Source organism: Aptenodytes forsteri, unplaced genomic scaffold, assembly GCF_000699145.1.
Source record: "Aptenodytes forsteri isolate BGI_AS27 unplaced genomic scaffold, ASM69914v1 Scaffold155, whole genome shotgun sequence".
Lineage (NCBI taxonomy): Eukaryota > Metazoa > Chordata > Aves > Sphenisciformes > Spheniscidae > Aptenodytes > Aptenodytes forsteri.
The window spans coordinates 9343450-9356733 of NW_008794446.1; the positions used below are offsets into that span (position 1 = coordinate 9343450).

Below are 13284 nucleotides of genomic sequence, written 5' to 3' on the forward strand. Positions count from 1 at the left end.
TTATTATCTTATTATTATTATCATTTTATTTCAATTATTAAACTGTTTTTATCTCAACCCACGAGTTTTTTTCTAACTTGTGCTCTTCCAATTCTCTCCCCCATCCCACCGGGTCGGGGGGAGTGAGCGAGCGGCTGCGTGGTATTTAGTTGCCGACTGAAATTAAACCACGACAGTTGCTAACATTTTATCTTTTGGAAAAAAATGCTTAAGTACTAGTTTTACTACATTTCAATACATAATTGAGACTCCTAGAAGATAGCCATTTAATTGAAGTGTGAGTACTCCACTTTGTGAATTTATACTGTCATATTAACTTGGTGAGAAACATGCATGTGCGTTCTGCTTCCTCAATGGTCCATGCAGCCTGTATGCTTTGGTTTGATTTTGGCACCCGGCACTGACTCTCCTGGCAAGAAAACTCAGACAGTGGGTGATGGAGAAAGTGGCACGTTGACCAGCTCAAAGCTGACTTTAATAGATGACAGTACAGATAAGAGCGTCAGTCTAAATTAATCATCTCCCTGTCTGCCACTCAGAAGGATGACAGAAGTATATCAGCAGAGTGAACAGCATCACCTGCTTGTCCACATCCCTGCACCATGATTGAGCCTAATACACCCTGTGCTGTTCCACATCTAGTGTCCCAGTATACAAAATCACATCTGAAGGTCACAAAGCAATGGCACTCATATTTGACTTAACTCTCCTCACAGGTTGCATCACAGCTGGGACATTTGCAATGTCATTGCAATCAGAGCCTCATGCCTACACATCATTCTGTGCTACTTATGGAAGCCAGGGCATACTGAGCAGGTGTAATTGGTATCTTCATTCATCCCAACCAACCTCACCACAATCCAGACTAGCTATGGTAAGCAATTCAAAATTTCATGTCATTCTTAGGCTGCAGCCAGCGTGGAATGACTTCACCAAAACCAAAACATCCCCTTGTGTTAACTCATGGCTTGGTGTTGTGTTTGTTGAACTCCTCCTGGGTGATGTAATTTCCATTACTTATTCTCAGACCTTCCACTCAAACTCTCTGTACTTCAGGCCCATTGGAGCCTCCCCAAGCTTTTCCTTGTCTTGAAGAGCAGATGAGTAACTGTTTTGAAAGACCTAGCTGCCCACTGTGCTCCATCAGACTAGATACACAGACAGTAATGAAATAGGTTCATGGCAAGAGACCTGGCAGGCGTCATTTGGAAGTGTCCTAAAACTTTGTGAGGAGGGCATTGAGTGGATTCTTCTTATGTTTTTCTTCAATTTACCACCTGAATTGTCTTTAAATGCAGCTGATTTTCAGGGAGATCATACTGGCGACTGTCTTTACTTGATTTTAAGTATGAGAAAATTACCTGGGGACAGAAAGTCTGATCACGCTCATTTGGATCAGCAAATTGTAGCCACACTGGTAGACTAAAAAGAGGGGAGGAAGTTTTTTGCAGTACAGGTGCTTTCATAGTAAAGCATACTTTGTATCTAAAGGACAGGAACCTAGTAATTGATAAGAGCACCTAAGCACACCTCAGTTGCCAAAGTATCAGGGAATATGTGATATGAAGAGGGTATTAGCAAGCTGCCTGCTTGTGACCTCAGAGGGCATACTCATTCCTAGATAAATAAGTAAGTTTCTAACTACCAGAATATTGTTAAAAATCAGTCTCTTTCACATATATGGCTTCTGGTACTTTTTCTGGACTCAAGAGAGACTATGCAGCACCTTGAAGGGCTAACCCTTGAAAATCACTCCCAAGTCATGTTCCCATCGTAATTTAATGCTTAGAGTATGAGATAACCTGAGAATTTTGAACACATTTTACATGAAGAATTTTACTACAAACACTTATCTAATAACAGTGGTAGAAGCAATATACAGTTTGGAGTCCAACTTATACTTTTTTTTTTAAAAAAAGGGTATCTTACAAGTAGGAAGATAGACTATCTCAAAAGAAGTCACTAAGTGAGCAAAATAAATGAATCTCATTTTGTAAATTATATCAGGAAAAAGTGAAAGCTAATGGTATTAACACAAATAATGAAAAGTCTTAGGAAAAAAGTAAGCAGTGTGCTAGAATGAACATTAATGGTAACAAGTTAGTATGAAGTGGAAAAGGAAGGTCAGCAAAGATCAGGTAAATACAGTACATTTAAGTACATGTGCTAAATGACCCACAAATCTGGGCATCTTTATTACACTTATTTGACTGCTGCTGGTTGATTTAAAAAATAAATTAGTAATTTGTAATATCAAATGTAAGTGCAAATAAACTGTATTCTAGACCTGCAGCTTCCACACATGCATTGTTGACTAATTAAAATCTAGTAACATATTTAAAAATGCTCATCTTTTATCTTTCCATGAATATGTATTAACTAATATGCAACGGTGTTGCCCACAACTCTGTGTTGGACTTATAATGAAGGCCTAAACTTGTGATAGGCTCCAGTGATGATGCACAGCAAGTAGATTTTCTGCTACGTATTTTCTTAGTACTTTGGAGACCTCATTAGGTGAGAAAAGCAAGAGACTGCAAGGAGAAAACTATTAAGGCAAGGGAGAAAGCTGCTATGATAGCTGTCAGTGGCCCAATTCTCTAACAGACAAACTTAGAAAAAGAAATCATAACAAATAAGCAACTTTATGAGAATAAATATATAGATGGCACTCAGGAGATCAAGCTACAGGCAATTAAGCCTCTAGAGAGTTCAAATATTTTAAAAAGCAAGCAAACAAACAAAAAACCTCTGATGAATTATCAGTTCATAGCGGGCAGAGACATGTGGTAGCCTGAAGGCTTTAATTAATGCATGCTACTAATGATCACAATGGGTCATTAGACAGCTAAGCTTATATTAGACGCTGCCACACCTCCTTCTTCCTATATTGTAATAAATGTATTAAGAGCTGGAAGGAATATTAAAAGAGCATGAATGGTAACTTAACATTGCTTAACGATTTTTTGGGGCAGAGGGAGTTCTTAAGTATTAGCTATGCTGGTCTTAAAAAGTTACATGTCTTATTAGATAAACAACCTCAAGGGAAATTCATTTAAGGACATAAATAGTTTTCCCACTGCCTATGAGGCAGAAAAGAATACAGCATAAGAAACAAAATGGAAATATAGATTTAGCAATAGAATTTCACCGTCTAAGTAAGAGCTGTTGCTGCTACTGGAAATACTTGTTGCAGAGAGAAGAAAGGCTTAATAGAAGTAAATTATGCTGGTATTGCTTAAATTTCAGTAATCGAGCATTTTGACAACCTCATCCTAAATCTTATATCAACCATGTTTTCTGATAAATTTATTTACATTTTTTCTTGCTATAGCGATACAAACACTAACTTTTTTCCTGGTTTCAGAAAAGTCTTATAGCTGGCTATTTCTTCTAATGACTTGGTGAGGATGATTACATGTTTGAAGTAATGAAAGAGCCATATGCAGCTTTTACTCTCATTGAATCAGCACTTCATTCAATGAAATGTCCCATTGGTTCATAAAACATGGCTTTATTTTGTGAGAGTTTAGATTATAGACAATAGTTCTGAAGAATATTCATTTTGTTGGCCAGAAACAAATATTGCTGTACAAAAAATTTACCTAAGTTTCAGGGTTCACCTGGATAATGAAAACCAATTCCGATTCTTTCTTCCTCTAAACCTAGTACTTCAATAAAAATCTTTCATACCATACCCCTTCTCAGTGCCATTTTAAAGTTAATCTGCTTGATAATTATTTTCTTTGATCAAGTATGTTATTCCTTTTACCTCAATAATAATATTTTCTGTCTATGTAAACAAGATTCAATCCTAAATCTTCCCATTTAGTCTTGTAGATTTTATAGACATAAATATATAAAGATATCATACATTTAATATCGTTGTCCTAGAAGTGATAAAAACTGAACTTATTAGAGAAATTGTAACTTGTTCAATAAGATCCATTAATTTTACACTCTTAAATTTTAGCATTGCTTATATACAATAACCTTTATAATTCCTTTTTGAGATATTTCTTACCACATGCCTAAGAGAAAAATGTTAATTCTGCCATAGTATCAGAACATTGACCTAATGATCATGCTTATAAATTATGCAAAAATATGTGTGTATACAGGTATACACACACACACATATATATATATTTCCATGACAAATGCCTGGACTTTGCCTAAATTCAACTGTTCATAAGTACATTAATTTTATTTTAGCATTACTGAAAGATTATCTGCTTACCACTCGAGAATGGATTTCTTTGGCATAAAGAGGGAATAAGAATTCCGACTCCCCTTCCAGACGAAGGCCTTCTTTTGTAACACGCAGGTGTCCCATTCCAGTCTGAGGAGAAGATGCAAGAATTATGCACATTTTATTATTGTTGCTGTATTTAGTTTTTGTTCTTTTCATAAACTGGAAATTTCCAGAGCTGGCTGCCTCCAGTCTATTGACTGCCTGCCTCCAGTCTATTGATAAAGAGACCCATATTAATGCGCCTAAAATTTTGAGAATTCCTCATTTCTTCCAGGAGTATTTTTCTTTAAGAAATTGTAGCTTTCAAGAAAAAAATATTTAAATTGGGATTTTTTTTTTTTTTTGAGGAAAAAATACAAATTACAGTCACTAACTTAAGAAGAAGTTAATTTGTATTGGCTGTGCTGAAATAATCTTTGTACTTGCCTTCTAAAAATGTCATGAACAATAAACTTTTACACACGAGTATTCACATAAAACAAACCTTATGTTAACAACTCAAGGTTTATTCTGTCAATAATGTATTTTACAAGGAATGTAATACTTCTAAGCCTATTAAAGAGACAAATAGGGATTTTTATTTGCTTCCATTTTCAGTAATTACTTCTTTCTTTTTAATTCATTTTCACTCCTTAGTTTATTTTTTTTTTCCTCTTCTAATTGTAGGTCAAGGCTCTCTTTCTCACACTATCATCTTCCTTTGTCACCTGCTATTCAGTTTTTGTACCTTCCTTATTCTCTCTTAGTCGCTCCCACCTGATTTTAGCCCAGTTATGCTTTCCAGCCCATATCTTATTTCATTCTTTTTACTTTCTTTCATCATTACCATAGAATTGATAATGTGAAAAACGAGTGAGGAATTACTTCAGTAAGTACATCTGCATACTTGCAGACTTCAGCTGCAAGGTATTTCACAGGTATTTAGCTGATTTGTAAAGGATTCACCCCTCCCCCTGCCATAAAAAGAGAGAAAACTTGGCAAAAAATTTGCAGCCTTACAGTTTGGCCACACATGAAAATATTTCAAGTCAACTGCCTTAAACTAGAAGGAGTAGGTGGAAGGGCTAAATAATAAACAATAAATCCAAAAAGTATTTCCACTCCAAATATTTTTCAGGTTGTTCTGCATGTAAGCAGAGAAGAAGAGATACATGACAGGCCACTGATGACACATCAATAACCTGTTCGTCTAATGAATTATGCCTACTGCTGAAAAAAGCTGTAACTTTAAGAGATGGTAATTATTTTCAAATATGGTATGTTCTTGCCAATGAGATTATATATATTTTATACATATATATAGACAAGTAATGCCAAATAACATGTCTAACCTGCCTTCAATGAAAAACGGTAGCCATTTTCTTCTAACAAGCTTGAAGAGAGACAAAGAGAGAAAGAAGCTTTGCTTCAGTTCCATAAGGTAAGAAATATTCATGTCAGCAGTTCACTCCACTGGAGAGTACAGCTGCGATTCCTCCTCAGCAAGGATTTATTTCAGGAAAGAGGCTTTTAGAATAGCTATTTATGGAATCTGTTATTCAGTGTTAAATATCTTACTGCTTTGAAATACATAATGTACTGACTTTTCTCAGTGGGAGTAGATACGATTTCTAAATTCTAGACCATTGCAAAGCTTTTAAAAAGTACCTAGTATATACTGATACATCTCATGAGGCAAAACTAAAATAATACCTATGATAAGCCCCCTATGGTTTTCATAATCACAATTCCTAGGCAGCACTGAGTGATTTAGAAATATGCTTTTCTAGTGAAGACTATAGACAGCTTTTTCTAAATTGTAACACAAAACAGAGATCACTGCAACACCATAAAAACCTATAGGTTTTAAGACAAACACTTTTGAAAAATATGATGTGAAATATCAGGATATTCTAAAGAAATACCACTAACAAATGGATCTCATTTAATTAAGTACATTTAGGATCTCATTATTGCTCTGATCTCATGCCTTTTCTCATTAGGTGAAAGTAGATTATATTAACCATCAGGTTTAAACACAGTTTGCATATTTTTTCTGGAATATAAGGAACTAAATAAACAGTATATTATACAGTAGGTATAAAAATGACATTGAAATTTAAGAAGGCAGAGGAAGAAGTAGCAATTAAATCTTGCTCTGAAGCAGATCTGGGAAAATTAACAAACTCCTGGGTGGCAATCTCTATCCTGCCTTTGGCTTTGCCAGGAAAAAATTTTTAGTAGAGACAAAAAACTCTATGATGTTGAAAAAGAAGATTATGCAATTTACTCAGCACACTCTAACAGATTCAGATTTTTCAGCAATGATTATACTAAAAATGCTATATAGACAAAGGAATGTCTTTGACATCAAGAATAATATGCCATGTGACAAAACTTAGCACTTTAACTTATCGATAAGTTCTCATTTTTCAGTAAATCCAGTCATATTACTCAGGATTACTTTGTATGAGTATCTCCTCAAGTATGTCCTATTTTCTTCATCAGATATTTCATTTAAGCATTGACACAAAGCTAACATTCTTGCATATTTGAGTAAGAGCTTCATTACCCATTCTCATTGACCACTTGGGAAGTGCAAAAGCATATGGAAATTTAGACTTGGGTTACCTGCATAAATGACTATCTGTGATAACAAACAGATAAACTCTGTAACATGCATGAGAACAACAAAAATGTGGATTTCATCTAATGATCCTCACTTCTATTACCATTGTGGCTGTAAACAATTATTATTTCCCTAGTACCACGATATTTGAGCATCTCAAGATTGTAAAAGAACTGAGTTATGCAGTACTGTAAGATGGGGAAATTCTATTATCCCCCTTTTATAATTGGCATATTGAAGTTACATGGAATGTAAAAGGGAGGGATTTAGGATAAACAACCACCTTAATGCACTGAAATCCAATGATAAGTTCCATAAAAAGGAAGAGTATAATAGTTACACATAATGTTCTCTCAACAACCACTCTGTTTCTTACATTACGAGAAGCCAATTATTATTTACTGAGTATTGTGACTTCCTCAGTGATGAACAACCTTGATGCTTTCAGTTTCAAGGATTTGATTCTGTTCCTATTTAAATGATTGAATAAAAAATATTTCTATTGACTTGAGGAAAGGGTCCAAATTTCAGTTAGATGCGGACTTTGATGCAGTTATACAATAAGCTATTGATTAGAAAAAAAAAAAAAGTGCTTCATTAAGCATAGCGGATGTATGGCAAGTCTGGACTCCTGTTATCCTGATGTTGGTGACTGTCACTGCGTGAGTGTGCTGGCCCTGAGCTGTAACACATTGTAGTGCATATAACCCTGAGGCTCTGTCCTGGTTTCGGCAGGGATAGAGTTAATTTCCTCCCTAGTAGCTGGTATAGTGCTGTGTTTTGGATTTAGGATGAGAACAAAGTTGGTAACGCACTGATGTTTTAGTTGTTGCTAGGTAATGCTTACACTAGCCAAGGACTTTTTAGTTTCCCATGCTCTACCGACTGAGAAGGCTGGTACTGTGCATCGCTTGCTTTGTGTATTATTATTTTTATATTATTATTATCATTTTATTTCAATTATTAAACTGTTTTTATCTCAAGCCATGAGTTTTTCTCACTTGTGCTCTTCCAATTCTCTCCCCCATCCCACCGGGTGGGGGGGAGTGAGCGAGCGGCTGTGTGGTGCCTAGTTGCCGACTGAGGTTAAACCACAACAGGCTCATGTATTCTAATTCGTCAAAGCCCTCAGCGAGACAGGGACTGAGCTATATAGAAGAGGAGGATGAAGTTGTATCTCTACAGACACTGAGCAGATTTTGCTATTGCTGCAAGGAGTTGATTGGTGTGGGAACTCCTGGTAGCTGCCAAACCCTTATGCACCAAAGATGTGATTTAGCATTAGTGTTCACAAAGGTGTGACCAGTTTTACTTTCAAAACTGCTAGGCAGATTCTAATTGGAGTAACAGGATGTCTTCAACTGCGGTAGAAGTTGTTTTTTATCCGTTGAAAATGCTCTTGAGGAGGTAAGTGCTTGTAGAAACAGAGCCAAGGCCTTCTACAAGAAATTCAAGCTCTGAGTGGGTTCAAACCTCATAAAAGTTCAACAAAAGGCTCTTTGATTCAGAAATCATGGTCTAAAGGATATTTGACAGCTATTCAGCAAATTGTCTACATAGGGATACTCTAAACCACCTGATATGAGTAGCCACCACTACTAGAATCCTAGGTTAGATTCATTGTTTTATGGAGCATCTGGATGGGAGGACCATCATGGATGGGTTGTCACTCTCCTAGACTCCAGACACAACAAACGTAAAATATTTTTCCTCCAAAATAATGGGAAGCAGTTCCATTCTCCGCAAAGCCAGGAGAGAAGTGCAGTATGTCCACAAACTGTGGAAAAGCCTTTAAGTTTCTTTCAGAGGACCATAGAAGGACTGAGTCCTTTCTCAGGACCAAAAAGTTCCAAAAGTCATACTGGTGATATGACTGCCTTCTTCTGGCTATGAATATCTGTGTTGAGGAAAATATAGACATGACTGGATAAAGCAAGTTCGACAGCACTGGTATGGCTAGCGCTAAAGGCCTGACTTGTTAAAACAGGATGCAAGAACTTTCCCTCTTTCATCTGTTGTCATAGTGGAACCTGCTGCTCTGGCTCATGACCAAGAAAGTCACATGGAAAGAGTTGCACATGGCACATTACTGTGGGACTACTAGGAGTGGAAGCAAGCAGCTGTAGCTCTAGGGCTCTTGCACTCAGTGACTTGCTCTCAGGCAGCTGAGCTTTCTGCTGTCTATGTCTTACGTAGTCAAATGAGCATCAGATGATATATTTGGGATTTACCTCCCAAGCCAATATAATGATGTAGAGGTCTGCTGCTGTAGGGACGTGGCCCTTAAAAATGAGGGTGAGGCATGAGGAACATTAATTCAGTTTATGATGAGTATTTCTAGTCACCTAAATTCAATCAATAACTGTAACTTGCATTTTCCTTCCAACATAGATATTGATACACATAGGACTCAACCACTCTTCTTACATCACCACTGTTTCTGCACCTTCTGAGCATTAGACTCAATTGCAGTCCTGACTCCTTAAAACAATGGAAATTAAACTTCTGGTCTATGTATCAGCTAATAGCTGTACAGGTAGATGTGTATTTCCCTCTTTTGGGGAGAGATCAAATACTGGAAAGACAGGCGTATCCGTATGTTAGGATGGTTACAACAATAAAATCTCTTAAGTTAATCCAAACATTGCTTTAACATGCACTCAATTCAAATTAAAGTAGCTCCTGTCTCAGGAGTTAATAGCATGTTTGATTTGTAATACCTGCTCCCTGAATATTCAAATTTCCAGATATTAAAAGTCCACATATGGAGTAGTTGCTGATTGGAACTGATAAGGATATTAACTTCAGAGTAGGGAGGATGCAGTATTTCCATTCAGATAAGTATCCTGTAAGTAAGAAAAGGTGTTAACATCCTACTTTTAGGCCAGCCCAGGGAAAGACCTTGGCAAGTTGAGACCAAGATATCATTTGTTGTGCCCCAAAGCTAGTTCAATTAATGGCTTTATAGATCCAGCTTTCACTGCAGTACTTCTTGCAGCAATTACTATTTAGAGAACTTGCTTTGCAAACAAGAGCGTACTGTTTTGTTGAGATAATAGGGCTGTGGGTAGAGATTGTTAAAGAGCAATCAGCAAAACAGGATTGGTAATGAATCTGATGAAACTCCCTGTTTGACTTACAATATCTATTTTGGAGCTAAGTACGTGCTTGGTATAATAACATTACTGATGCCTCATCTCATTTTCTGTTGCAAGGACTCTATTTCCTGGGCTCAGACAGAGAAGGTTATCTGACTCCTCTTCTTAGATGATAATGGACAAAGACATTGGTCAAATCAGAGCCCTTAGCAACAGCAAGCACTCCTAGTATAGAAGTTAGTCTCGCCTGTCTTAGGGCTGGATACAGACTAAAACACCCTTTGCAGATATGGCGATTCTATGATTCTAGAAAGTGGGTAAGTAATACTCCATGATCTAGAAAAGTAGACGGCCACTTTGAACTCAACAGTTTTGTAAGGAAATGGCTACAAAAGATGCAAATTCATCATACCATTGACATTTGCTTAGTTTTGATAACATTTCTTTCATAAAACAGGATTAATATTTAAGATGCATACTTTCAAGATATTTTCAGGTCCTCTTTGTCCTGATATATAGAACAACAGACGTTCTTAAGTAAAGAAAGGTATTAATTACAACAGGTATTACTCAAGAGGAAAAAATACCTTCTCAAAACAGATTCAGTTCCAGCTTTATTTCCTTGTTCGGCAAGGACCAAATTCTGTCTCTGGTTCTGTACTGCACAGACATTTCAAAGCTGGATAATACTCAGCTAATAAAAATGCCATTACATCTGGCATTACATCTCCCGTGATTTACTCAACATTAGAAAAACAGACTGCTACTCCCACCGCTACATACATTTAGTCAGGAATTGAGTTTTTATAAGTTGGCTAATTCATTTTATTATATTAACATTTGTAATTATGCAACTTAGCTAAAGAAGTGGAATTAAATCTTTTCCTTTGATTTGTAAAGGTTGTCAAAAGGATTTTCTTCGCAACAACTGTGCATGATGTTTATTTCTTGAATTCCTCTGAGGAATCAGGGATATTTGCATGGTGTATATGATTACACAGGCTATGTATTGATTCAATATTATAAATCCTATCATTTGTACTAGGGGACGTTTCATCTTATGGTCTCAGTGCTCTACACCTTGTGTAAGTACACAGTGACAAACATCTCCACCCTGACAGAATTTGCTGTCTAAATAGTCAAGATGACAAAAATGTGAGAAGAAAAAAGGACAAAGAGATGTTGCATCCCTCACAAAGCACTGCTGAGGAAGTCTACAGCTCTGTTTGAAAGGAATAAATTAAATATTTTACCTTATGTTTTGTCTTGCAGCTATCATGCAAATTTATTTTAAAATGGTATTATCATATTAAATAGCAACCACTGCAGTATATTGCAATTAAAAACAGATCATCGCCAATAACAACCCAACCTCATTTTGAATTACCTAGCCTTCCCCTCATCTTAGTATTACTGATAAAATAAAGTTTAAGAGCAGAGTTTTGGTTACCTTTGCTAAATGCCATCACGACCGTTTTTTTACTCATGGTACAAAAATTTATAGTGACCACAGAGATTTTACACATAAAAGTATAATCACCTACTATGATGCTTCTCTAATGACATTATTAATAAGTGCATTTTTGTAACTCTTATTGAGCAAAATGGAAAACAAATCTTTTCAATTTTCCCTATAGTGCATCACAGCAAGCTCGAATCTAGCACTGACAATAATATAATCTTTAAAATAATGGCATAAATATATGCTATGCATCAATAAATTGGTAGCTTAACATGTATTTGTATAAATTAATTACACAATATACCTAAAATATAACAGCAATGACAAATGAAATATAAAGTTGGAATGAGTGAGAGCTTTTTGCAGTTCCTGTTGGATTACATTTAGAATTTTTGACAATTTCCAATCCATGCCCTACTCCATAGCTAGGACCTGATCATACATTTTCAAATTTTTTATTTGGTTGAAGATGAAACAAGAAAATTTGAAAAACAAAGCAAAACTGTTTTGAGCTCATGGAATAAATTTTTCAACATAAAAAGTGAGGAGAAAGTTTTAGACAATTCATGTATTTCCCAGTACAGGTATTGAGGAGTTTTCAATTCAATTACATTTTCATTCTATATTATTTAATTATTATTACACCTCATTCAATTACATTTTCCCTACAACTTTAGGTATACAGAAATGTATATTTGGAAAAGTTTAGTAAGCAGTCAGTACAGCTATATATTTTAGTCAATTATTATGGAGAAACATGAATTCTCATAATCGTTTTGTCTGAGCAGACATGAAGGCACAGACAAGGCTTTTAACTAGAAGACATTTTAAAAGCCAAAAAAGAAATTCTTTAAAATATATGAGACCATTGTAAGATGTACACAGAATATATTTGGAGATGTCACCTGGACGCTCACTAAAAAGGAGGTAGGACAATAGAGCAAAAAATGAATGGACAAAACAGGTGATGGAGGTTTTGGGTCATTAAGGAAGTAAAGGTGTGAAGATCCAATACAGAACTGTGGAAGTCCTTTGAGGAACCAAGAATATAAGGACTTTACATTTACTTCTGTGGACAGGGCAGGTAGGTTTCTTAAATTGAAGGACTAACAATGGGAAAACGTATGCTAGATAAAAAGGAATGGAAGAAATCGTAGGAATGGTCATGTGCTTCTAGAATTTACAGGCTCGGGGATTTGTAAAAAAAGTAGTAGTACTAGTAAGTACTTACTACTAGTACTTACTAGTAGTAAGGCTACTAGTAAGATCTTTATTACATATCTGAAAGTCTTCAAAGACCTGCAAAGAATCACAGAAGCCATTGGATTTCTTGTTAGTTCTCACCAAGGGAAACAAAATTGGTGTACAGCTTAGCCATAGGCTATTGTATTATTCTTCTGAAGAATGATACGTCCAATTCTGACTCTGTCTTCTACATAAACCTGTATGGAAACAGTTATTGTGTGGGTAAGAGAGAGCATCAATAAAACAGCAGAACTCCAAGGTATAATTCAATATTAATACTCCTGAAATTGTCTGGCAACCAGATCTCTACATTTTAGGAGAATGGACTTTTAAGTTTGGATTAATCTCATAAAAACTTGTATCTGTTTAATGGGAAACTGCTTGTTACATAATATTTATTGTCCTTTCTTATTGTCGTGCTCACAGGTCCCAGTCTGGATGGAGGCCCTGTTGTGCTAGACATTGCAGAAACACACAGAAGGTATTTATTAGCTGCAACGATCATAGAATCATAGAATCATTAAGGTTAGCCCTCTAAGAGTCCAACCGTCACCCCAACACCACCATGCACCATGTCCCTAAGCGCCTCATCTACACGTCTTTTAAATATTAAATA

At 36.0% G+C, this 13284-nt stretch overlaps 1 protein-coding gene across 5 annotated transcripts in view; it reads right to left on the reverse strand.

Annotated features, from left to right (window-relative positions):
• SGCG (sarcoglycan gamma) overlaps nucleotides 1–13284 on the reverse strand; it is a 167827-nt gene that overhangs the window by 55782 nt on the left and 98761 nt on the right. For all 5 annotated transcript variants that reach the window (XM_009290246.2, XM_019474861.1, XM_009290250.2 and 2 more), the window contains one exon: nucleotides 4241–4342. In XM_009290246.2, the coding sequence (XP_009288521.1) occupies nucleotides 4241–4342 (102 nt within the window). The remainder of the gene's footprint in view (nucleotides 1–4240; nucleotides 4343–13284) is intronic.